The sequence below is a fragment of the Cynoglossus semilaevis genome, chromosome 18 (genome assembly GCF_000523025.1).
Source record: "Cynoglossus semilaevis isolate Cse_v1.0 chromosome 18, Cse_v1.0, whole genome shotgun sequence".
Classification (NCBI taxonomy): domain Eukaryota; kingdom Metazoa; phylum Chordata; class Actinopteri; order Pleuronectiformes; family Cynoglossidae; genus Cynoglossus; species Cynoglossus semilaevis.
In genome coordinates this window covers 12,181,435-12,203,388 of record NC_024324.1, presented here as the reverse complement: position 1 = coordinate 12,203,388, position 21,954 = coordinate 12,181,435, and the positions used below count along the sequence as shown (strand labels likewise).

At 43.3% G+C, this 21,954-nt stretch overlaps 3 protein-coding genes across 8 annotated transcripts in view; 1 reads left to right on the top strand and 2 right to left on the bottom strand.

Moving 5' to 3' along the window:
• The window catches only part of akap9 (A kinase (PRKA) anchor protein 9), a 54,046-nt gene extending 39,592 nt beyond the window's left edge, over positions 1-14,454 (top strand). For all 6 annotated transcript variants that reach the window (XM_025064885.1, XM_025064883.1, XM_025064884.1 and 3 more), the window contains 23 exons: positions 1-904; positions 1,105-1,242; positions 1,323-1,367; positions 1,443-1,574; positions 1,840-1,884; positions 1,983-5,808; positions 5,943-6,064; positions 6,164-6,352; positions 6,462-6,629; positions 6,724-6,829; positions 6,931-7,114; positions 7,739-7,889; positions 7,999-8,343; positions 8,453-8,719; positions 8,818-9,050; positions 9,297-9,402; positions 12,085-12,279; positions 12,406-12,609; positions 12,703-12,935; positions 13,021-13,115; positions 13,213-13,366; positions 13,456-13,586; positions 13,867-14,454. In XM_025064885.1, coding sequence (XP_024920653.1) covers positions 1-904; positions 1,105-1,242; positions 1,323-1,367; positions 1,443-1,574; positions 1,840-1,884; positions 1,983-5,808; positions 5,943-6,064; positions 6,164-6,352; positions 6,462-6,629; positions 6,724-6,829; positions 6,931-7,114; positions 7,739-7,889; positions 7,999-8,343; positions 8,453-8,719; positions 8,818-9,050; positions 9,297-9,402; positions 12,085-12,279; positions 12,406-12,609; positions 12,703-12,935; positions 13,021-13,115; positions 13,213-13,366; positions 13,456-13,586; positions 13,867-13,910 — 8,017 coding nt within the window. In that variant the 3' untranslated portion in view covers positions 13,911-14,454. The remainder of the gene's footprint in view (positions 905-1,104; positions 1,243-1,322; positions 1,368-1,442; positions 1,575-1,839; positions 1,885-1,982; positions 5,809-5,942; positions 6,065-6,163; positions 6,353-6,461; positions 6,630-6,723; positions 6,830-6,930; positions 7,115-7,738; positions 7,890-7,998; positions 8,344-8,452; positions 8,720-8,817; positions 9,051-9,296; positions 9,403-12,084; positions 12,280-12,405; positions 12,610-12,702; positions 12,936-13,020; positions 13,116-13,212; positions 13,367-13,455; positions 13,587-13,866) is intronic.
• A 286-nt stretch (positions 14,455-14,740) lies between these two features.
• On the bottom strand, positions 14,741-18,621 carry cyp51 (cytochrome P450, family 51). The gene is made up of 10 exons (XM_008331912.3): positions 18,310-18,621; positions 18,089-18,187; positions 17,658-17,834; positions 17,437-17,563; positions 17,178-17,352; positions 16,932-17,051; positions 16,586-16,781; positions 16,225-16,320; positions 15,978-16,146; positions 14,741-15,890 (listed from the first exon to the last, which is right to left on the bottom strand). The coding sequence occupies exons 1-10, from the start codon at positions 18,460-18,462 to the stop codon at positions 15,712-15,714; spliced, it is 1,491 nt and encodes a 496-aa protein (XP_008330134.1). The 5' UTR covers positions 18,463-18,621; the 3' UTR covers positions 14,741-15,711.
• Positions 18,622-19,311: 690 nt separating this feature from the next.
• The window catches only part of krit1 (KRIT1 ankyrin repeat containing), a 5,472-nt gene continuing 2,829 nt past the window's right edge, over positions 19,312-21,954 (bottom strand). Inside the window, exons 9-17 of the mRNA XM_008331913.3 lie at positions 21,865-21,954; positions 21,384-21,491; positions 21,032-21,188; positions 20,785-20,936; positions 20,531-20,697; positions 20,322-20,409; positions 20,028-20,234; positions 19,729-19,845; positions 19,312-19,640 (exon numbers count right to left, since the gene is read on the bottom strand). The exon at positions 21,865-21,954 is cut by the window's right edge and continues 64 nt beyond it. Of these exons, the coding sequence (XP_008330135.1) occupies positions 19,551-19,640; positions 19,729-19,845; positions 20,028-20,234; positions 20,322-20,409; positions 20,531-20,697; positions 20,785-20,936; positions 21,032-21,188; positions 21,384-21,491; positions 21,865-21,954 (1,176 nt within the window). The 3' untranslated portion in view covers positions 19,312-19,550. The remainder of the gene's footprint in view (positions 19,641-19,728; positions 19,846-20,027; positions 20,235-20,321; positions 20,410-20,530; positions 20,698-20,784; positions 20,937-21,031; positions 21,189-21,383; positions 21,492-21,864) is intronic.

Here is a 21,954-nt window from a genome sequence, read left to right as displayed (position 1 = left end):
TCAGCAGGAGCTGGTGAACATTGAGCAAAATCGGGTTGCAGAGGAAGACGAGGACTTTGTGGTGGAAGAAGAGCGTGGTCCACGTCAAGAGGAATATGATGAACTGAAGCAGAAGTTAGATTTGTTGACCACGGAGCTGGATATGCTACGAACTGAGCACAGCAAGCTGCTAGAGACATATCTGTGCCTGAAAGAGACTGCAGATGATTCAGGTGACGGGGAAAAGGTCTGCGGTTTAAAGGAAGAGCTGCAATCAGTTCTGAGAGAAAAAACTGCAGGTCTCGTCGTCATGCAGGCCCAGGTACAAGCTCTGGAGCAGAGTGCAACATCCAGGGTGGAGGAGTTTAGGCTTCGCATACAGGAGCTTGAGGACTTGGTTAATGAAAAAGATAGCGAGTTAAGCCGCTGCCGTCTCCTTGTGGAGCAGACTCAAAGCTACGGAGATGGTCTCCAGCAGAAAGTCTCTGATCTGGAGTACAATCTCAGTGAAAAAATGGTTACTGCTCTAGTCAGCCAAGCCACATTGGAGGCTCTACAGCAGCAGGAAAATTTACCAGCATCCACAGAAGACCAGGATGTGCAGGAACATAAAGAATCAATTATGAAGTCCAACGTGGAGCTACAGAGTCAGGACTTTGGTGACTTTGGTATTCCTCGAATAGATTTCCGTGGACTGGGTCAAATCAGACAAGCTCCCACTGAAAAGGTGGTGCATTTGACACAGACACTAAGGGACTTAGAAGCTGGACTCAGTGGAATGCAGAAAGACCAAGAGATCCAAAAGCAGCTCCTGTCCAGTTCTGAGGAGGAGGTGGTCGAGTATGAGAGGAGGTTGGCAGCATGCATGGACCTGCTCAGTCAGATGAAGCCTGGCACTCAGCTGGAAACTTGGTATTCTGTAGAGGTAAGAGTGCAGAATTTGGACATGCAGCACTTCCTTCATTTTATAGAATGTCACCCTGTGTCCGTAGTCTGTAACAAAGTTAGTTCCATCCATTTGTTATATACCTAAATATGTGCAAAAGTTAAAAGGCTTTTTGCCTCTACTTCTAAAACTGACAAAACAGCTCTGATAAATCCAGATCTTTGTGATCTTTTTTCCAGAGCTCCTCTGCTGATGACCAGCACACTGTTTCTGAACTTCTTCAGGAGCTGGACCAGGTTAAAGGCGAGGCTTCAGCAGCCAAAGAGCAGCTGCACAGCTACAAGGAGAGCTGCAGCAGACTCCAGGAGGAGCTCCAAGTACGTCACATTACACTTCTGATCAAAGTAGTTTTTGTAAAGTTTCTTGTTTGGTGCTAAACAACTGTTTTTCTCTACAGGAAAAGAAGGTAACAATTCAGAATCTTGAGGGCCAACTTCAGCAGGTACGACATATATTGTTTTCAGAAGTGGTCAGTCCTGTTGTCTCTCCTGTCTAATGTTTGAAACATATTATTAAGGTGGCCACTGGTGGCTCTGAGGAAGTCCAGCTTCAACAAGAACTGGTGGACGCTCGTGATGAAGCAACGGCTACCAAAGAAGAACTCAACAGCTGCAAGGAGAGTTTGGAGAAGCTGCAGGAGCTGCTACAGGTACAAAAAGCAAAGTATTAAAAACAAAAGTACACTGTTGAGCACACCTACATTTTATTGATGATCTTTTTTACCTAAAGCACGGCCTTGTGTGTGTAAATATTTAAGATTAGGTGGTTGATGGTGGATTGGTTGTCATTAAATAAATTGGTCATAAACTTCAGGCACTTCAAATTACTATACTTGCATGGCTGCCTGTTTATGTTTCTGTTTTGAAATTAAAAAATATAACTATTATTATATGTTGTTTTGTTGTTATTTTTAGGAGCGGGAAATGACTATTGCCCACCTTAAAGGAGAACTTTTCCAAGTGAGATATATTTTCTATTTTATGACTTAAAACAAATGAATAAACTGACAACAAAGGACTAAGGATACAAATCTGCCTTTGTTTTTCTTCACCACCAGGTTAAATCTCTAGATGGCGCTGTTAGCACAGAACTGCTACAGGAGCTACAGGAGGTTCGGGACAGTTGGGCATCCACAAAGGAGGAACTCAACAGACGCAGGCAGCAGAATGAGAAACTGCAAGAGGAGCTTCAGGGTCAGGTGGCCTCCCTTTCTAAATTCAAGGAGGAGCAACTACAGCTTATGAAAGAGATGGACGCCACCAGAGAAGAACTCAGTGGCTACAAGATGCAGAATGAGAAACTGCAGGGAGAGCTGAAGTTCCATGAAAGTTCCTTCTCTAAGCTAGAGGAAGAGCCACAGCAGCTGATCAAAGAATTTGAGACAGCCAAGCAGGAACTCAGCAGGTACAAGCAGCAGACTGAAACACTGCAACAACAGCTGGAGGTCCAGGACCTTTCCAGCTTTAAGCTGAAGGAGGAGCTTCATCTTTTGATGAAAGACATGGAGACCAGCAAAGAAGAACTAAGACACTGCAGACAGCAGAATGAGAAACTGGAGGAGGAGCTCCAACTTCAGAAATTGTCTTTTTCTAAAGCTGAGGAAGAGCAGCAGAGACTTATGAAAGTTGTTGTTGACTCCAACAAAGGAGTAGTTAAAAGCAGCAAGCAACAGAGTGAGGAAGTGCAAGCAGAGTTGGAGGTCCTACAAGTAGAACCCCAGCACCTGATTCAAGAAATGGAATCAGCCCACGAGGTCACAGGCTCAAAGCAGCAGCATGAAAAACTGCAGTATGAGCTACAGGCTCGAGACATTTCCATTTCAAAACTCCAGCAGGAGCTCCAGCAGCTTGTGAAGGAGATGGACATCACTAAGGAGGAACTCACCAGCTACAGGCAGCAGAATGAGAAACTGCAAGAGGAGCTTCAGGGTCAGGTGGCCTCCCTTTCTAAATTCAAGGAGGAGCAACTACAGCTTATGAAAGAGATGGACGCCACCAGAGAAGAACTGAGTGGCTACAAGATGCAGAATGAGAAACTGCAGGGAGAGCTGAAGTTCCATGAAAGTTCCTTCTCTAAGCTAGAGGAAGAGCCACAGCAGCTGATCAAAGAATTTGAGACAGCCAAGCAGGAACTCAGCAGGTACAAGCAGCAGACTGAAACACTGCAACAACAGCTGGAGGTCCAGGACCTTTCCAGCTTTAAGCTGAAGGAGGAGCTTCATCTTTTGATGAAAGACATGGAGACCAGCAAAGAAGAACTAAGACACTGCAGACAGCAGAATGAGAAACTGGAGGAGGAGCTCCAACTTCAGAAATTGTCTTTTTCTAAAGCTGAGGAAGAGCAGCAGAGACTTATAATGAAAGATGTTAACTTCAACAAAGGAGTAGTTAAAAGCAGCAAGCAACAGAGTGAGGAAGTGCAAGCAGAGTTGGAGGTCCTACAAGTAGAACCCCAGCACCTGATTCAAGAAATGGAATCAGCCGACGAGGTCACAGGCTCAAAGCAGCAGCATGAAAAACTGCAGTATGAGCTACAGGCTCGAGACATTTCCATTTCAAAACTCCAGCAGGAGCTCCAGCAGCTTGTGAAGGAGATGGACATCACTAAGGAGGAACTCACCAGCTATAAGCAGCAGAATGAGAAACTGCAAGAGGAACTTCAGGTACAAGTGGTCTCTATGTCTGAACTCAGTGAGGGGAACCAGGAGCTAGTGGAAGAGATGGACACCACCAAAAAAGAACTTGACAGCTACAGGCAGCAGAAGGAGAAACTGCAAGAAGAGCTTCACAATCGTGAAATTTCCATTTCTAAACTTAAAGAGGAGCTGCAGCAACTGGAGCAGGAGATGGAAACTACAAAAGAAGAACTCACCAGCTACAGGACACAAAATAAGAAACCACAGGTAGAGCAGCAGGTGCAGGAATCTTCAGTTCCTGAGCTCAAAGTAGAGCCTGAACAGATGATTAAAGAAGTTCAAACAGCAATGGAGGTTTCCAGCAGCAACCAGCAGAATGAAAAACCACAGGAAGACCTCCGGATCCAGGATGTGCGCAATTCTGAACTCAGTCAGGACAACCAACATCTGTTGAAGGAGTTGGATACCACTAATGAAGAACTGACTAGGTACAGGGCACAGAATGAGGAGCTGCAGAAAGAGCTAGAAGAGCGGGAACTCTGCATTTCTAAACTGAAAGAGGAGCTGCAGCAGCTGGAGAAGGAGATGGCTACTACCAAGGAAGAACTCAGCAGTTTGAGGAAGCAAAATGAAAAACCACAAGAAGAGCTACAGGTGCAGCAACTTAAAGTAGAGGCTGGACCGAAAAAAGAAATTGATCCAGTGAAGGATGTTTCCAGCTGCAACCAGCAAAATGAAAAGCTGCAGGAGGAGCTCCAGGTCCAGGAAGTCCTAATTTCTAACCTCAATCATGAGCACCAACATCTAACAAAGCAGTTGGATACCACCAACGAAGAACTAACTAGGTACAGAACTCAGAACAAGGAACTGCAAGACGAGCTGCAAACACGAGAAACTTCCATTTCAAAACTTGAGGAAGAACATGAGCGGCTGATGAAGGAGCTGGACACCACCAAAGAAGAACTCAGCAGCTACAGACAGCAGAATGAAAAACTGCACGGTGAACTTCAGGTACAGGAACTTTCTATTCCCAAACTCAAAGAAGATCCCCAACAACTATTGACAGAGGTTGATACAGCAAATGAGGTCCGCAGTTACAAGGAGGAGAATGAAAAACTGCAGGAGGAGCTTCAGATCTATGAAGTTTCAGTTTCTAAGCTCAAGGAGGAGCGCCAGCTTCTGGCGAAGGAATTGGATACTACCAATGAGGAGCTGACTGCACATAGGATGCAGAATGAGAAACTTCAGGAAGAGCTGCATGCATGGGACATTTCCAATTCTAAACTCCAGGCGGAGTTCCAGCAGCTGATGGAGGAGCTGGACACCACCAAAGAAGAACTCAGTAGATACAAGCAGCAGAATGAGAAACTGCAAGAACAACTGCACGTCCAAGAACTTTCCATTTCCAAACCTACAGAGCCAACAGCAGTCGACACCACGCAGGATGAGGCCAGCAGCTACAGACAGAAAAATGAAAAATTACAGAAGATGCTGCAGGTCCAGGACATGTCCATCTCCAAACTCGAGGAGGAACTCCAGCAGCTTATAAGGAAAGAGAACTCCACCAAAGATGAGCTGAGCAGCTACAGGCAGCAGAATGAGAAGCTACAAGAAGAGCTGCACGTCCGTGATGTGTCCGTTTCAAAGCTCAAAGAGGAGCTGCAGCGGTTACAAACAGCACTGATGAAAACGGCAGACACTGGACTTGCATCTCCTTCTGTGTCTCTTCATCCACAGTCTTCAGCCTCTTCTTCCTCCACCACGCAGCCCAAGAGGAAAACATCCAAACAACCAGCCACCAAGGGAAGCAGTGCCAAAGACAAACCATCTCTATCCAAGAAGAACTCTTCCTCTTCCAGTCAATCTTCCTACAAATCCCACAGCTCTCGGCAGAACAGCAGCTCTGAACAGCAACATTTGGTTGTAACAGATTCATTCACACAGACAGAACCTCTGCAGATGTCTGATCTCAGCCTGGACGGGACATCCATCACCAAAGAGGAAATGAACGAGGTAATCGGTGACTTCCAAGAGAAGATTGTGCAGATGCAGGAGCTCCACGCTGCAGAAATCCTGGACATGGAGGCACGGCATATTTCAGAGAGTGAAAACCTGCGGAGGGACACACATGCACTGGAGGATGAGTGCAAAGCCCTGAAGGCTGTCATTGACAAGCTGCGCTCCTCTGAGGCTCCTGTGTCAAGACAAGACCGTCCTATATCACTGTTCAGAGATGGATACACCAGTGGTAAGAACGTTCTGTTAGTTTGACAGGATCTTCTCTGATCACACCTTCATAGTTTTATTTGTTTTAACTTTTAAGATTATCCAGTATTCTGAAGATATTCATTTTATTTTGTTTTTACTTCTGTGCTCTCGCAGACAGCAGCTCAGACTACAGCCAGAGGACTGGATACGAGCTACCCAGCTTGCAGCAGGAGTTTAGGACGACTCCAGAGGGTGCCAGGAGAGAAACTGACGATCCTATGCCTGATCGCATCAAAGTACGACTTTTACTTACTATAATTATCACATAGATGATCGGGAAAAGAATGAAAAAAATTCCAGGGATATTTCTCAATGTGGCTCGTATTTCTGTTTAGATGTTGCTTCGGGAGGTGCACCAGGAAGGAATGCAGGTTCTGTCTCTGTCTGAACTTCCGCTCTCTGAAGGCATGTCAAGCAACCAGTTCAACATCCAGGGCTGGATGAAAGAACGAGATGCTCTGCTGGATACTGTGGAGTCTCTCAAAGGTCTCATCACTCAGATGAAGACAAACATAGAGACACAGGTAAAGTGAAAAATCCTCCGATGATGTTCAACTAAATTTAAAACATTTGACTTAACGAAGCCAGGATGAGTCACGGTGTCTTTTCCTCGTGACTCTGACTTGAATGCAGACATCAGAGGGTGTGGACTGGCGCTCACAGCTCCTGGACGCAGTGAGGCAGGTGTTTCTGAAGGAGCGAAGTGTGTTGAAGAACACGCTCTACAGCCAGCTGGACCTGTTGGACACCAGTGATGCCATCATCCACCTGAATCAGCTGGAGCGCAGACTGGCTGAGCAGGTCAGTAGTACTGGACTGTAGTGTCGTAGTGTTTTTACATTACATTATTATTTCAAAACATTTGTTTTAAAAAAAAATCCCTTTTTTTCCACAGGACGCTCAGCACAGAGATGCCATGAGTTCACTTCACACTGCAGAGAGATCCAGTCTAATCTCTGAGATTCATCAGCTTCGTGGTCAGTTAGAGCAACTCCATCATGGTACACACAAGTCTATCTTTATTTTTTTTTATTTTCATGAATTGCCTTTTTTCTTTAGTTGTTTTTTGTCAAAAAATAAGTTTTCTCTGGTTGTCTCTCAGGTGACCAGTCCACAATGGCTTTAGCTGCTGACTGTAGCAGGAGGGAGCAGAGGGATGGAAGAGGAGGAGAAACTGACAGACTGCTGGTGGAGGAGCTGAAGTGTGAGCTGTCTCAAACTAAATTAGAGCTTGAGACATCGTTGAAGTCTCAGCACAAACACCTGAAAGAGCTGGACACACTGAGGTTAGAAATGTTTGATACATGGATAAAATCATTTTTTTGGAATTAATTCATTAATTTCATTTGACATTGACATAAAAAATATCCTAATTTATGTCAATAAGTTGATAAGAGAGACTTTAATTAAAAATGAGAGCATGAGCGGCACACACATACTCCTGTCACATTACTGCCACCTACTGGTGAAAGTTAATTACCCACAATTCTTCCTTTAGTCCTTTTTTCTAAATAATAATAATTGGTGATGCCAAGGTTCTTCAGTTTATTCATAAATTAATTTTAAATGCCTCGATACACTCTCATTGCTCTTTTTACTTCCCCCTTCTGGTCCTTTTTACCTTTTGTCAACATTTCCCTAAGCTTTTATGTTAATGTCTTCTCTCCATTCCAGTATTGCTGCCAAACTTTTCTATCAAATTTTATTTTTTTCAACTTTAGAATCTTTACATTCACATCCACACTTGTTGCCTTTTAACAAAAGAATTATGGAGATCAGAAACAGACTTCGAGTCAGTCTTTGATGCTTTTAATACTTTAATGCTGTAACAAGAAAGGCACACAGTGGAGTCACAGCCCCACTTCAGAGTGGAAGCAGACTTGTGCTTATTATTATTTACTCCCCTGCAGGGCAGAGGTATCACAGAAAGCTGCTGAAGCTGAGGCCCTCAGTGACCAGCTGACAGACGAGAGGAAGAAGAGCAGAGATCTTCAGTGGGTCATGGAGAAGGAGAAGTGTCGCTCTGGGAGAACTGAGGAGAGCAAGCAAGAAGAGCTGGAGGTACGAGTGGAGTCATGTGTTCATTTACGAATTTCTGATTATTGTATTTACTTGTATAACTCTTGTAACACAGTTAATGTTTAAAAATCTATTGCTATTTTAATTTTAGGACCTTCAAATTAGTCTGGAGGAGCAGAAGACTCGCGTGGCCCAGCTGACCTTGACCCTAGAACAGGAGCGCGAGGCCTCGTCCCAGCTCGCCCAACAGTCTGAGCAGGAGTGCCTGATGCTCCAGAGAAATCTGCAGGAGCTTCAGGTCCAGTTGGAAACAGAACGAGCCAAGGCCCAGGAGATCAGCAGTGCACTGGGTCGAGAGAGGGAGCTGCGGACAGGAGCTTCCTTTGACAACAGCTCTTCAAATGAGCCTACTGCTGAAAAAGAGAGAATGGAGGCCGAAGAGGACGGAAGTCTGCTGGATAGACTGCAGAAGGAGCTGGATGACAAACACGCACAGGTGGGACAGGGTTTGTGCTTTTGGCAGTAAAAACACACACACTTTCAGTCTAGACTTTAGAGTTGATGCAGTATGAAAACAAATTTTATTGATTAAATTTTTTTTTCAGGTGGTGCATCTGCTCAGTCAGGTGGAGGCTCAGAAGCTGGAGGTGGTGCGAAAAGAGGGAGAGCTGAATTTGGTGAACCCAAGGTGGAAACGTGACCAGGAGGCCCTGCTGGAGGCACAAGATCAGCTGCAGGAGTTAGGAGCTCAGCTGTCAGAAACTCAGAAGCAGCTGGAGATGGAGATGAAGAGGAGGAGGAGTGTGGAAGAGGAGAAGGAAAGACTGGAGGAGAGGTTAGCTCGTGTGGCGGAGCTGAGAGGACAAACCCAGGTTGGTAGAGTTCAGTGTAGGTTCCCACAGTTTTTTTAGGTCTCAGAGACTGAACTCAGAAGTACATGAAGACATCGTGTGTGTTTTTGTCTCCACAGCCATCTCCAGGGCAGAGAGACTCCACCGACCGCACCACAGACTGGGTTTACCAGCACAAGTACGGAGACCTTCAGTCTCCCATCTCCAGCATTTCTCCAACGCTGACAACCTCCCCAGCAGCTCACACCAGTGGACAACACTCTGGTCCCTGGTCCACGGTGGACAAAATTGTGAACAAGCTTCACCTCATATCCTCAAAGATCCATCACATGTCAACACAAAGTCCTGGCAGGTAAATTAGTCAGGAAGTAAAATGAAAATTTGTCTTCAAAGTGAAGAGGCAAACCCAAACATTTTAACTTACTCTCTTTACTTACAGAGGCAAAATGATGCTTTTGTTGCTCAATGTTCAACATGGAGGCAATGACAATGTGCATCAGTTTATTTTAGCTACAAAACAGTTATGTTAATATAAAATTCCATGAACTATTTTATATTTTTTAGTTCATTTTTACATTTCTGTATGTGTTGCAAACAGGGCGACTGCAGAAGTGGACAAAGAAGAGTTGTCCTGGGTGCTGTCACATATGGAGGAGGTCATCAGAATGCTGCAGCAGTTCCCAGCGCTGCCGTCCATGCCCGAGGTGAGTCTGAAATGTTCATAAATCTGTGGGGCAGGCTTTTCTTTTCAACGTTAATGCTTAGGTTTAACGATTTGGAATTTGAATTTACATATTCTATTGTATCTGTTCAGCACTTCTGTTTCAATTTTGCTGTTTTAACTTTTTGATGATAAGAGACTTAGATACGTTTCACACTCACAGACTATTGGTCTTAAACTAATCCTATCCTTTGTACGTGTGTTGTTGTTTTTTTTAACATTTCTGACCTTGTGTGTGTTTTCCCTCAGAGTCTGCCCCTGGTGGCAGCCGCCTCCTCCAGCTCCTGCAACTCTCTGGCTGAACGGCTGCATTCTTCCTTTAGTCCTTTTTTCTAAATAATAATAATTGGTGATGCCAAGGTTCTTCAGTTTATTCATAAATTAATTTTAAATGCCTCGATACACTCTCATTGCTCTTTTTACTTCCCCCTTCTGGTCCTTTTTACCTTTTGTCAACATTTCCCTAAGCTTTTATGTTAATGTCTTCTCTCCATTCCAGTATTGCTGCCAAACTTTTCTATCAAATTTTATTTTTTTCAACTTTAGAATCTTTACATTCACATCCACACTTGTTGCCTTTTAACAAAAGAATTATGGAGATCAGAAACAGACTTCGAGTCAGTCTTTGATGCTTTTAATACTTTAATGCTGTAACAAGAAAGGCACACAGTGGAGTCACAGCCCCACTTCAGAGTGGAAGCAGACTTGTGCTTATTATTATTTACTCCCCTGCAGGGCAGAGGTATCACAGAAAGCTGCTGAAGCTGAGGCCCTCAGTGACCAGCTGACAGACGAGAGGAAGAAGAGCAGAGATCTTCAGTGGGTCATGGAGAAGGAGAAGTGTCGCTCTGGGAGAACTGAGGAGAGCAAGCAAGAAGAGCTGGAGGTACGAGTGGAGTCATGTGTTCATTTACGAATTTCTGATTATTGTATTTACTTGTATAACTCTTGTAACACAGTTAATGTTTAAAAATCTATTGCTATTTTAATTTTAGGACCTTCAAATTAGTCTGGAGGAGCAGAAGACTCGCGTGGCCCAGCTGACCTTGACCCTAGAACAGGAGCGCGAGGCCTCGTCCCAGCTCGCCCAACAGTCTGAGCAGGAGTGCCTGATGCTCCAGAGAAATCTGCAGGAGCTTCAGGTCCAGTTGGAAACAGAACGAGCCAAGGCCCAGGAGATCAGCAGTGCACTGGGTCGAGAGAGGGAGCTGCGGACAGGAGCTTCCTTTGACAACAGCTCTTCAAATGAGCCTACTGCTGAAAAAGAGAGAATGGAGGCCGAAGAGGACGGAAGTCTGCTGGATAGACTGCAGAAGGAGCTGGATGACAAACACGCACAGGTGGGACAGGGTTTGTGCTTTTGGCAGTAAAAACACACACACTTTCAGTCTAGACTTTAGAGTTGATGCAGTATGAAAACAAATTTTATTGATTAAATTTTTTTTTCAGGTGGTGCATCTGCTCAGTCAGGTGGAGGCTCAGAAGCTGGAGGTGGTGCGAAAAGAGGGAGAGCTGAATTTGGTGAACCCAAGGTGGAAACGTGACCAGGAGGCCCTGCTGGAGGCACAAGATCAGCTGCAGGAGTTAGGAGCTCAGCTGTCAGAAACTCAGAAGCAGCTGGAGATGGAGATGAAGAGGAGGAGGAGTGTGGAAGAGGAGAAGGAAAGACTGGAGGAGAGGTTAGCTCGTGTGGCGGAGCTGAGAGGACAAACCCAGGTTGGTAGAGTTCAGTGTAGGTTCCCACAGTTTTTTTAGGTCTCAGAGACTGAACTCAGAAGTACATGAAGACATCGTGTGTGTTTTTGTCTCCACAGCCATCTCCAGGGCAGAGAGACTCCACCGACCGCACCACAGACTGGGTTTACCAGCACAAGTACGGAGACCTTCAGTCTCCCATCTCCAGCATTTCTCCAACGCTGACAACCTCCCCAGCAGCTCACACCAGTGGACAACACTCTGGTCCCTGGTCCACGGTGGACAAAATTGTGAACAAGCTTCACCTCATATCCTCAAAGATCCATCACATGTCAACACAAAGTCCTGGCAGGTAAATTAGTCAGGAAGTAAAATGAAAATTTGTCTTCAAAGTGAAGAGGCAAACCCAAACATTTTAACTTACTCTCTTTACTTACAGAGGCAAAATGATGCTTTTGTTGCTCAATGTTCAACATGGAGGCAATGACAATGTGCATCAGTTTATTTTAGCTACAAAACAGTTATGTTAATATAAAATTCCATGAACTATTTTATATTTTTTAGTTCATTTTTACATTTCTGTATGTGTTGCAAACAGGGCGACTGCAGAAGTGGACAAAGAAGAGTTGTCCTGGGTGCTGTCACATATGGAGGAGGTCATCAGAATGCTGCAGCAGTTCCCAGCGCTGCCGTCCATGCCCGAGGTGAGTCTGAAATGTTCATAAATCTGTGGGGCAGGCTTTTCTTTTCAACGTTAATGCTTAGGTTTAACGATTTGGAATTTGAATTTACATATTCTATTGTATCTGTTCAGCACTTCTGTTTCAATTTTGCTGTTTTAACTTTTTGATGATAAGAGACTTAGATACGTTTCACACTCACAGACTATTGGTCTTAAACTAATCCTATCCTTTGTACGTGTGTTGTTGTTTTTTTTAACATTTCTGACCTTGTGTGTGTTTTCCCTCAGAGTCTGCCCCTGGTGGCAGCCGCCTCCTCCAGCTCCTGCAACTCTCTGGCTGAACGGCTGCTGAGGCAGAATGCTGAGCTCACAGGTTTCGTCAGCCGCCTGACTGAAGAGAAGAACGATCTTCGAAACCAAGTCCTTCGCTTGGAAGAAGAGTTGCGGCATTCCAGGAAGTCTGTGTTGGGATCAGGAGACAGCGTGAGTACATGATAATTAACGGCTGAAACAGGAAGTAGCACTGAAATGCTCTGTCAGTAGAGTAGATATAACATTTAGTGAAAGTAAGCTTTATTTAATGAAGCTTTTTGAAATGTCCTCCTGCAGTCCTACAGTCGGAGAGCACTTTCAAAGGTGGACTCAAACACCTTGCTACTCTCCCATGAGCGGGAGTCATGGGCTCGGGAGAAGAGCTCTCTGGAGAAGGCTTTACAAGTTGCCCAGTCCCAGGTGGCCCGACTCAGGGCTGAGATCAGATCTGACACTCTGCGAGAGATAACTGGACCAGAGGGTGACAACACTGCCCTGAAGGTAACCAACTAACATCTGCTCCTAAAAATCACAGGAGTTCAGTTTGCACCTTTAAATATTTATTGACATTAATGGTGGTTTGTCCAAATACAGAGGATGTATGGAAGGTACCTGAGGTCAGAAAGCTTCCGAAAAGCACTTATCTACCAGAAAAAGTATCTCCTGTTACTACTGGGCGGCTTCCAAGAGTGTGAGGAAGCCACGCTGTCACTGCTGTCCAGGATGGGTGGCCGGCCGTCTCTGTCCAGCCTGGACTCTTACAGCCAGCGCCGAGGGGGGCTGATGCGCTTCCGCTCTGCTGTCCGAGTCTCTATCGCCCTCTCCAGGTAGACGCAATTAATCTATTTAACAACACATTTTTTAAATAATCCTAAAGACTTTGTTTTTACTAATTTTTTTCTTTCATAATAGAATGCGTTACTTAGTGAGGCGATGGCACAAGGCGACAGGGATGATCTCCTCACCCTCCTACAGTCTGAGCAAGAATGGAACCACACACACCTTAGGTAACAATACATGTTTGGAACATTTTTCCAGGATTAAAAAGGTCATATTTTTGGGTGTTGATATGAACGTTCAATGTTTTTACCCCTATTTCTTTAGGTACGGATATGAGAGATTCACCTTATCTTCACCCAGGCAGTGTAGAGATGTACAGAGAGAAAAGCGGTGAACGAGGAGGAGGAGGAGTTTCCAGCAGCAGGGGGAGAAGTGGACGAGAGTCACCACGATCTGCTGTCTCTTCAACACACCACAGGTTTAATAAACATGACTGCAACTTAAGAGTGCTAATTCCACTTCTAACATAGGTGGTGATATTAAAAACAAAGACGTTTAATTTCACAGATTTCACATGGCTGGAGACCACGGACCTCTGACCTGCTCCCACCTGCAGAGCTACGACCCAGACCGAGCACTCACCGACTACATCTCCAGACTGGAGGCTCTGCAGAGGAGGCTGGGTAGTGTGACATCAGGTAACACATGCAGTGGAGGGGGTTTAAGTCAGGTCCGAACAGTAATGGTGGATTTAGGACAAAACAAAAAGTAAATTAAAAGTCTACATACTCGGCCACTGAAACATGGCTAGACTTCTTCCAATGTTAGCATAGTTAATAAATAAATTGCTTAAAAAATAGCTAATAGTTGGACCAGGCATAGATTAGAAAGTGTGAAAAAACAAACATAGAAGTGGCCAAGGATTTCAATGTTTTTTTGTCTGATGTTGACATTTTTAAATTGAGTTTTTTTCCTCAGGTGCTTCTTCATACACTCATTTGCACTATGGCTTGAGAAGATAGATGGCGCTGACACCTTAACTGTTGCTTGAAGAAACTCAGTTGCCTTTTTCTCGTGCTGAGCGCTCTGCTGTTTTCTATCTTTCTGCTGTGGAGTATTTATCTTTATGTGGACCAAAAAAGACACAACAACACATTTTTAATAATTAATAAGTGTACCATTTGTGTATTCAGGCTTTGTTTTCTGTTTTTGTCGCCAGCACATGAAAAAACAGCTTCGTTTGTATGTAATGAAATCTGCCTCTCTGTTGTGGATGATCTACAATCCTGTATATTTGTTTGTTGCTAATTTAAGACCTTGCGATTAATTTATGTTTTTTGTGTGTCGTATGGGAGAATGTTTGGGTTTACTGTTCAGGAGGCTGCTACTGGAAAATATCCTACACTACACTGTGTTTTGTTTAGGCCAGACTGACTACAGAGGACATTTGTAGAGAATGTATTTTTGTAAAAAAATAAAACAAGAACATTAAATAGCATAGGAGCTTTGAATTTTCTGGGTATTTTGTCAAAAACTGAAATAAAGAGGATCGCATTGTTTAAAGGACTTCAGCCTCTGTCTTGAATTTGCGACGGACCAACTCCACTGCCTCTGGAAGTAGATCTCCTCATTTTAAAAGGTAAGAGATTCTTTTTAATGTTTGCTAAAATGATGTTGCTACTAACAATGATGTTTTTTCTGATTAGAAATTGGACATTAGAAGGAGTCGATCAGATGCATCCAAAGTCCAGACTGCGGACCAGTTGTGGCGCCTGGGCAGAGCGTGTGTGGTTGTAAGCTTCTTTTTTTTTTTTAAATGTGTTTTTTGTATCCCAGAAATCACAACAAATGGTATTTAAAAATTAATTTCTTTAATTTTCTGGTATAATACAGGTTCTTGGAACAATATCTGCATTTTCTTTGCCTGGAAAAACTTTAAACACAAGGTGGAGATGTTATAAAAACCAACACAACGAATCAAACATTTCTGATAAGCACAATAACTAATAATTTACTGTCACAGGATCAAACCAGGGAACCTGGGGAGAGGCTGATGCTTGGCTTAACATGACAGGTTGTAAATATCATTTTCCTCCCAATCTCACTTATCTCTCTCACAGTAACGTCACTAGACTTAAACCTCAGCAGAAATTATTTAATCAGTTGACATTTAAATGTCTCAGAGGGACAGCAGACACGTGTGGTCCACTTCAGGTGCTGATCAGTTTGATGGTTTTTTTGTACAAAAAGTGCAACTTTCGGCAAACCTACCACAAGATGACCCAAATGTGTTCAAGTCAATATGTACAACCTTCAGCCCATTCAAATAGTGGCCTGTTTCTGTCCAAATTGTATTAGCTGTTGGACTGATTTTGCTGAATTTCTTAGTGTGAAAATCTGAATTCATCATTGATTAGCCCTGTATTACATCATCGTTCTAATGACTTCCTTTACAGTGTTTTCTGTCAGTCATGTGATGATGATGTGGATGTGAAGCCTAATTTATGGGCAGAAATTTCTGATATTATACAAACTATTGACACATATGTCATTTTCCATAGTATTAAACTAAATTGACCCTGCTTCATGTAAAGAATTCACACCGTGAATATGAACATGAAAAGTTCATGTCAGAGTCAAACAGCTGCTGTGTTTTACCTGAAAACACAGGTTGGTGTAGAGGAGGCTCATCCAGATCTAATTATAGAAATTTGTGTTAGAAAGTGAAGTTTTGTTTTTTATTTTTACACGGAGCAGCAGTGAGTGAGTGTTTAAATCCCAGGTAGATGAACATCCACCTTCACTTCTTCTCTCTACTGTCCCTCACTGTTTCCTCCTCTTGTATCTGATGATGGGGTTGTGTGGTGTGTGGATCATGGTGGTGTAGTTGATGGTGGGGAAATATCCGTCCACCAGATCGAAGTCATACAAACGCAGTATTGTGGACCAGATGGTCTTGATCTGGACGTAGGCAAAGTTCTCTCCAATGCAGCGATGACGACCTGGGAAGTAGAGGCAAAATGATCAGTTTGATTCGTCGAAAGTTTGTGTCTTTTTTTAAATTATTTTTTAAGTAAATATTCTCCCACCTGCTCCGAATGGTATGTAGGCGAATTTCTCTCCTGCAGATGGGTTGTCATTCAGATAGCGATCAGGGTTGAACTCCATCCTCTCCACCCAGGTGTCGTGCAGTCGGTGGTTGACAGTCGGAGATACACAGACCTGGTGACCCACAGGGATGGTGTAACCTGCTGAGGTCTGAGAGGGGAAAGATAAGAGTTTGAGGTTTTATAGCCAGTTCTTACGGTCATAAAATTCTTGTCTGCGTGGACTGACCTGAACAGTGCGAGCCATCCTCATCATGGTCATGATGGGCGGACGCAGACGAAGGGTCTCCTTCAGACAACGATCCAACAAGCTCAGATCTTTCAGCTGGAAACAAAAATGGAAAAAAAATTGTGTTAATTTTAGTGCATAATATAAAATGATAGTTATCGTGTTTTGTTATTTGTGTAAATGCCCTCACACACACACACACACACACACACACACACACAACTGTGGTCCAAAAAATGTTAGGGAATAATTTCAGCTAAAGCTGTAACTTTATGTAACATTAATGGTATGATATGTGATACAAAACTTCACCAGCTTAAATTCAATGTTGCACTGATGTTACTTTGTAATTCATTTCTACCATATCAAAGTCCAGCGGGGGCAGATCTTCCCCACACACAGCCTTCTGCTCAGCGTAGCAGCGTTCCTGCAGAGTTCGGTCTCTGGCCAGGAAGAAGCCCATCCAGGAGCTGGTGGTGGAGGAGGTGTGCTGACCGGCCAGGAGGAGACCGATCAACATCCCTGCTATCTCATCGTCCGTCAGTGGGCGTCCATCTCTAACAGTGACACACAGTCGGTATGAGAGGTTGTCAGTCAGTTTGTCGGTGATGAATACTACACTGTGCAGACTTTTACTGCAGTTTTACTGTTCATTAGCAGCATGGTTACTACTCTAAATGTGCTTGTCCGTCCTGGAGGTTTCTTACTTATACGTGGCATCAATCAGCGTCTGCAGCATGTCGTCCACTTTCTCTCCAGATCTCCTACGTTTCTGAATCACCTTGTAGAAAATGTTCTTAATCTCTCGGTGAGCTTTGTCCCTTTTCCTGAAAAAACAAATGTTAAACAATTGTTTGTGACCAATTTTCCATCTTCTGTTGCATTAAATATTTCAGCTTGATTCCTCTAGATGCCATTTTAACAAAATTGTTGTTTTCGCAGGGATACAGTACCTGAAGCTGGGCAGAGGCAGCCAGCCGGGCAGCAGCCAGGCAGCGTGGCTGAAGCCGCCGTCCAAGTCGGCGTAGAGCTGGGCCACCCGCTCATCCAGCATGCTGCGGATCTCCATCCCGTGGAGGCAGCTGCTGGCTGTCAGGATGATCAGCTCAGCCAAAGCCTCAAACAGGTCTGATGCAGACAGAGGGTCGGTCAGTACAGAAAACATAGTCGCAACACTTTTTATGACTGGCTCTTCAAAACAAAAGATCTTACTCCTCTCTCCGCTCTCTCCCCATCTCTCAAAATACTCAATGGTCTCTGCCTCGATGATCCTCACATGTTCTCTGAAATGTGCAATGTTCAGTCCTGTCTTCAGCATCTTCTTTTGCTCCAGGAAGATCTGCAAAGAGTGTGGAGGAATCAATTTTTTTCAGACAGTTACTCTTTCCTATCGTTCCAGTGTGGACTGATTCCAGCACATCCGAGTGACTCACAGGATTGGGGACATCATAGGCCACTCCTCTGCCAAACACTGGAGTGGTCAGTTTGGAGTAAACATCCTCAGCGTTCAGGTCTTCATTCTTGCTGTTAAACATGAGTGTGGCTGCTTCGCTGCCCAGAAGGTAGGTGAAGGTTTTCCCCACCATGGTGAAACTGAACACTGGGCCGTACTGTGAGAGGGAGGGTGACGTGCAAGATTTTTACAAGTTGCTTGGAACTCGAAATTAAACAATGAAAGATTAGGATAACACACATTTATTAAGTATTTCTGTTGCTACATAAACGCTTAGTAATAAAATGTAAATAAAACTTCCATGTACACTCTAAATATGTTCGCTGCAAAATTATAACCATTACTGGCAAATTCTATTTTCACATGCACATAATTGATTCCTGGTTTGATTTTATAGCTTCTATCACTTACTTTTTCATAAGCATGCTCAAGAAATTCAATGGGACTTTTCCCAAATGCAATGGCATGACCCAGGAAGGGGATGTTGGACGGAATATAAGGAGGATAGTTCTGGGGGGAAAAACACGCAATGGATAACATGTAAATAGCAAATCAGAAAACAATGGATAACATGTAAATAGCAAATCAGCATAAGCAACATTTCTGGTACTGTTTTTTTTATGCTTACTCACCAGGTTCGGGTCAGACGACTGTTTGAGCAGCAGTTTGGAGACATATCCCAGTGTGAGGGTGATGAGGGAGGCTGCCAGAACCACAGAAGTCAGGTTGTCTTTTACGGTGTCTCCGAGCAGTTTGCTGCTCATCTGATATAAGTGCATCGACATGTTAGCAATGTTTTCATCCAGCTATCAATCGGCAGCTCAGGTTTCTAAAATTAATCCTTGAATCTTTAAGCAGACCAGTTTAAGTCCCTCAAACTTGTAACAGTGCGGCACAGTTGATAATATCCCACCAACATCCCTACCTGTCAACACTCGTCCTGCCCCCGCCTGATAACAGAGGATTTCTATTGGCTGCACCAGCCAGACCCTAGCGTGTCTGTCAAGTAACGACGACTATGATTGGCTGATGATACCTGGACCCATGTCTGCTTATTTGACGTCACACCCGGTGGCAGGAGCAGCATCGATTTAAAAGACCTTTTTAATGTCGTTTTTCACCGAATTAAACGCTTTAGAATTAGTATTTTCTTCTTCTTCTCAAGTAAAGGTAAAAAGTTACTGAGTAACGTTACTTTATTAACAGTGGTTGCGAAATATAGTGTGAAAAGGTCTAGAGGATATAAATGCAATCTGTTTTATTTAAACAGCAAAATTAAATGCTATAACCAAATAAAACATTTCAACATATAACATTTAAATCATTTAATATAATGTCTCATTTCAGTGCAGACCATCCCGTATGAAAAGACAATATTTCAAAGTGTCACTATTGTCTTAGCCAGCTATATTGCCATTAAGAATGAACAGCGAGGATCTTTTTTGGTGAAACTACTCTATATCCTTCAATATAATAAAATACAATATCCTAAAAAGTGATGCAATTGTCTTGAAATAAAAAAATAAAGCAAGAAAATACAATATCCTAAAAAGTGAGGCAATTGTCTTGAAATAAAAAAAGAAAGTTCATCTTTACATCAGTAAGTTTATTAAAACAAAATTAAATTATCAGTTCATCTTTACATCAGTCAGTTTATTAAAACAAAATTAAATTATCAATGTATTTACATGCAATGAAAATATATGAGCTGTCAAATGAACTGTGTGGCTGGTATGACATTGATGTGCTGTATTTTAGAAAATGAGGTGTGGGTTGGTCGATGACTATCCAGAGTTATTGTGGTTGATGAAAAACATTAGGAACTGAGGATCTGAACTGAGCTCTTTGGCAGCTGCGATCATGTCAACGGTCCTCAGCCATAGGCGTATTTGTCCATAACAGCTTTATCGTTTGCAGTTATCTGTCCACTCAGCTTCATCAAGAGCTTCACAATAAGGCCAGCCTGTGAAAGAACAGATACGACGTACAATGAAAAATGTTTGCCCTTAAATGATAAAGCTTTGTAAATGTCTGTAAGCCTCAGCAGTTACCTGTTTGGTGTGTACAATGAAGTTCATTTTGTTGTCACCGCTGTGTATCTGGAAGTACTGGTCAGCATGTCCAAGCTGCCACATGAAGGTGCTGTACTCTAAACTGATGAGAAGAACCTAGGGAGGAAGAGGTTTAATTTATTAGATTATAATACATCTACAGTACATGTTGTTCTGTAAGTGACCTAGTAAGTTGGTCCAAGATGGCTGAAAGTTGGAATACAAATATAGAAAATAACAGAATAACGCATAATACTGTATAATTTTAAAAAATGGCATTTATCTGAAGTTGAAAGTACCTTGGTCTCCATATTCATAAGATGCAGTCCCTTTGTGTTGACCCCGACGTAGACACGGATGACTTTGTGGTTACTGGCACTGGCCTTGGTGTAGACCTGCCCTGTAAAGAAAGCTGCTCCATAGGTGGGGATTTCCCAGCAGTTCTGCAGGAAGAGTCGCTGGAGGTGGTGCATCTCTTTACTCACTCCTTCACTGGTGCTCAAGGCCTGTTGGAACAGGATAGCAAAAAAAAGCTTGAGTGACAATGAAACCAAAACATGAAGTGGTTTTCCAGTGAACAATTCCTGACATACTTTGTATTCATGCAGAATCCTGTTGGTCCAGTGGTACGCTTTGCTTTTCACCTTTGATATCGGCACGATTGACTTCAGATTCTCCTCACTGTTGGAAATTAATGAATTTTTGTTTGTGCTTTTAAACAGCAATACAACTCAGAGCAAATGTCTGCAAACATTTTAAAGGTAAACCAAAACTTTGTTTAAAAACCGTGTGTTTTTTTTACTTGAGGAACCCTTGTTTGTGCTTCTTGCTCTCATAGCTGCCATAGATGATCTGCAGGAGAAGGCTGGCCAAAGTGATGAGTTTACTGTCAGGGGCTGGGAAGAAGCCCTTCAGGAGGCAGTGCCGGGCTTCATCGAAGAGGATGAGGATGGCCAGAGGATCATCCACCTGGAGAACAAGAAACATATCAAATAGTAAGAAAGTTGTGAGTTTGATAGATGGCCTGCTGTAAGGATCAGTCTGTATAAAACTGGCCTTTTTCTCCACTTCTAGAGGCAGACGGACGTCTCTGCGCAGGAAGAGCTGAGGGGTTTCCCTTTCAGGATCCAGCACCGTAAGGTCAGTCACAATTTCATTCCAGATCCGCAGGTGCTGCAGGGGCTTATGGTAGGGCTTCAGCTGCAAGTCTGAAACACAATACACCCATGTGCAACGTGATATTTCCTCCTATTGTGTTGGGCTGTGGCTGGTTTCATTGACCTAGGAAGGAGTGAGAGCTTACGCAGGTTCTCAGAGCAGATCCAGATGGTGAAGTATTGCTGGGTCTCCTGAGAAAGTCTCATGCCCTCCATGATCTGCTGTACCGTCGTGTTGTTGCCGTGCTTTAGCTCCACAGAGCGATATGAACCGTCCATGCGGTAGATGCGCACCTTCTCATACTGTGGAAAATACACAGATATAAGTCACACGTTCTTCACTCCTTTTCTATATGCACCGATTTTATGTCATGTATATTCACACAGAATCATGACTTCTCTGAACCAGATCAGCAGCTGTAATGGAAGCTACCATCCAGACAGGGCTAATTACATGTGTGTCAGATAAACAATGACAGCCTCTGAACTTGAACTCACTGGTTTGCTGTTAGCCTGCTGCAGCAGCTTCATCGTCTCTTCCCATTCGTTCTGTTTATTCTCCTCACACACTTGGAGAGGTGTTTTCTTCTGCTGGTCTTCTATATGCTGTGTGAGGAGAACACTGTTGACTGTCCACTAAAAGTTATTAGGACATTTACTGCTTCTGAACTTTTCTAAACAAGGACACACATATAAATACATAATAATAAATTCCAGTGCAACACATAGTAGTTACTTGTAAATTAAGAATACACCTTAATTTAATGATGTAAATTATTAAAATGTTTCAAGGCTGTTATTTGTTGTCATTATGTATGGTGTGAAAGAATGAATGAGTTAACCCTCATATGGAGTGTGAACACCTGAAATAGACCACAGACAGTAACAGTATTGTTGATTTGCTGTTCAGACATGTAAATATATTTTCACTGCAGTCTGAAATATTAATAGTAGTACCAAGTAGTATTGTGTTTCATACCCGATCGATCTCAGAGTGCTGCAGCAGCAGTTGGACTATCTCTACATGGCCTCCTCTGGCTGCAAAGTGCAAAGGTGAGCTGAGCTGGCC

Bases quoted from the DNA above. Each gene is read 5' to 3' on its own strand.
- cyp51 (XM_008331912.3), bottom strand. From the start codon at position 18,462: ATGTCGATGCACTTATATCAGATGAGCAGCAAACTGCTCGGAGACACC. The intron at 17,353-17,436 runs GTAAGATCTTTT...TGTCTGCATCAG, and splicing joins GGGAGAGAGCGGAGAGAGGA to ACCTGTTTGAGGCTTTGGCT. The intron at 16,147-16,224 runs GTCAGTCCACGC...TTCCCCTCTCAG, and splicing joins GGATGGCTCGCACTGTTCAG to ACCTCAGCAGGTTACACCAT.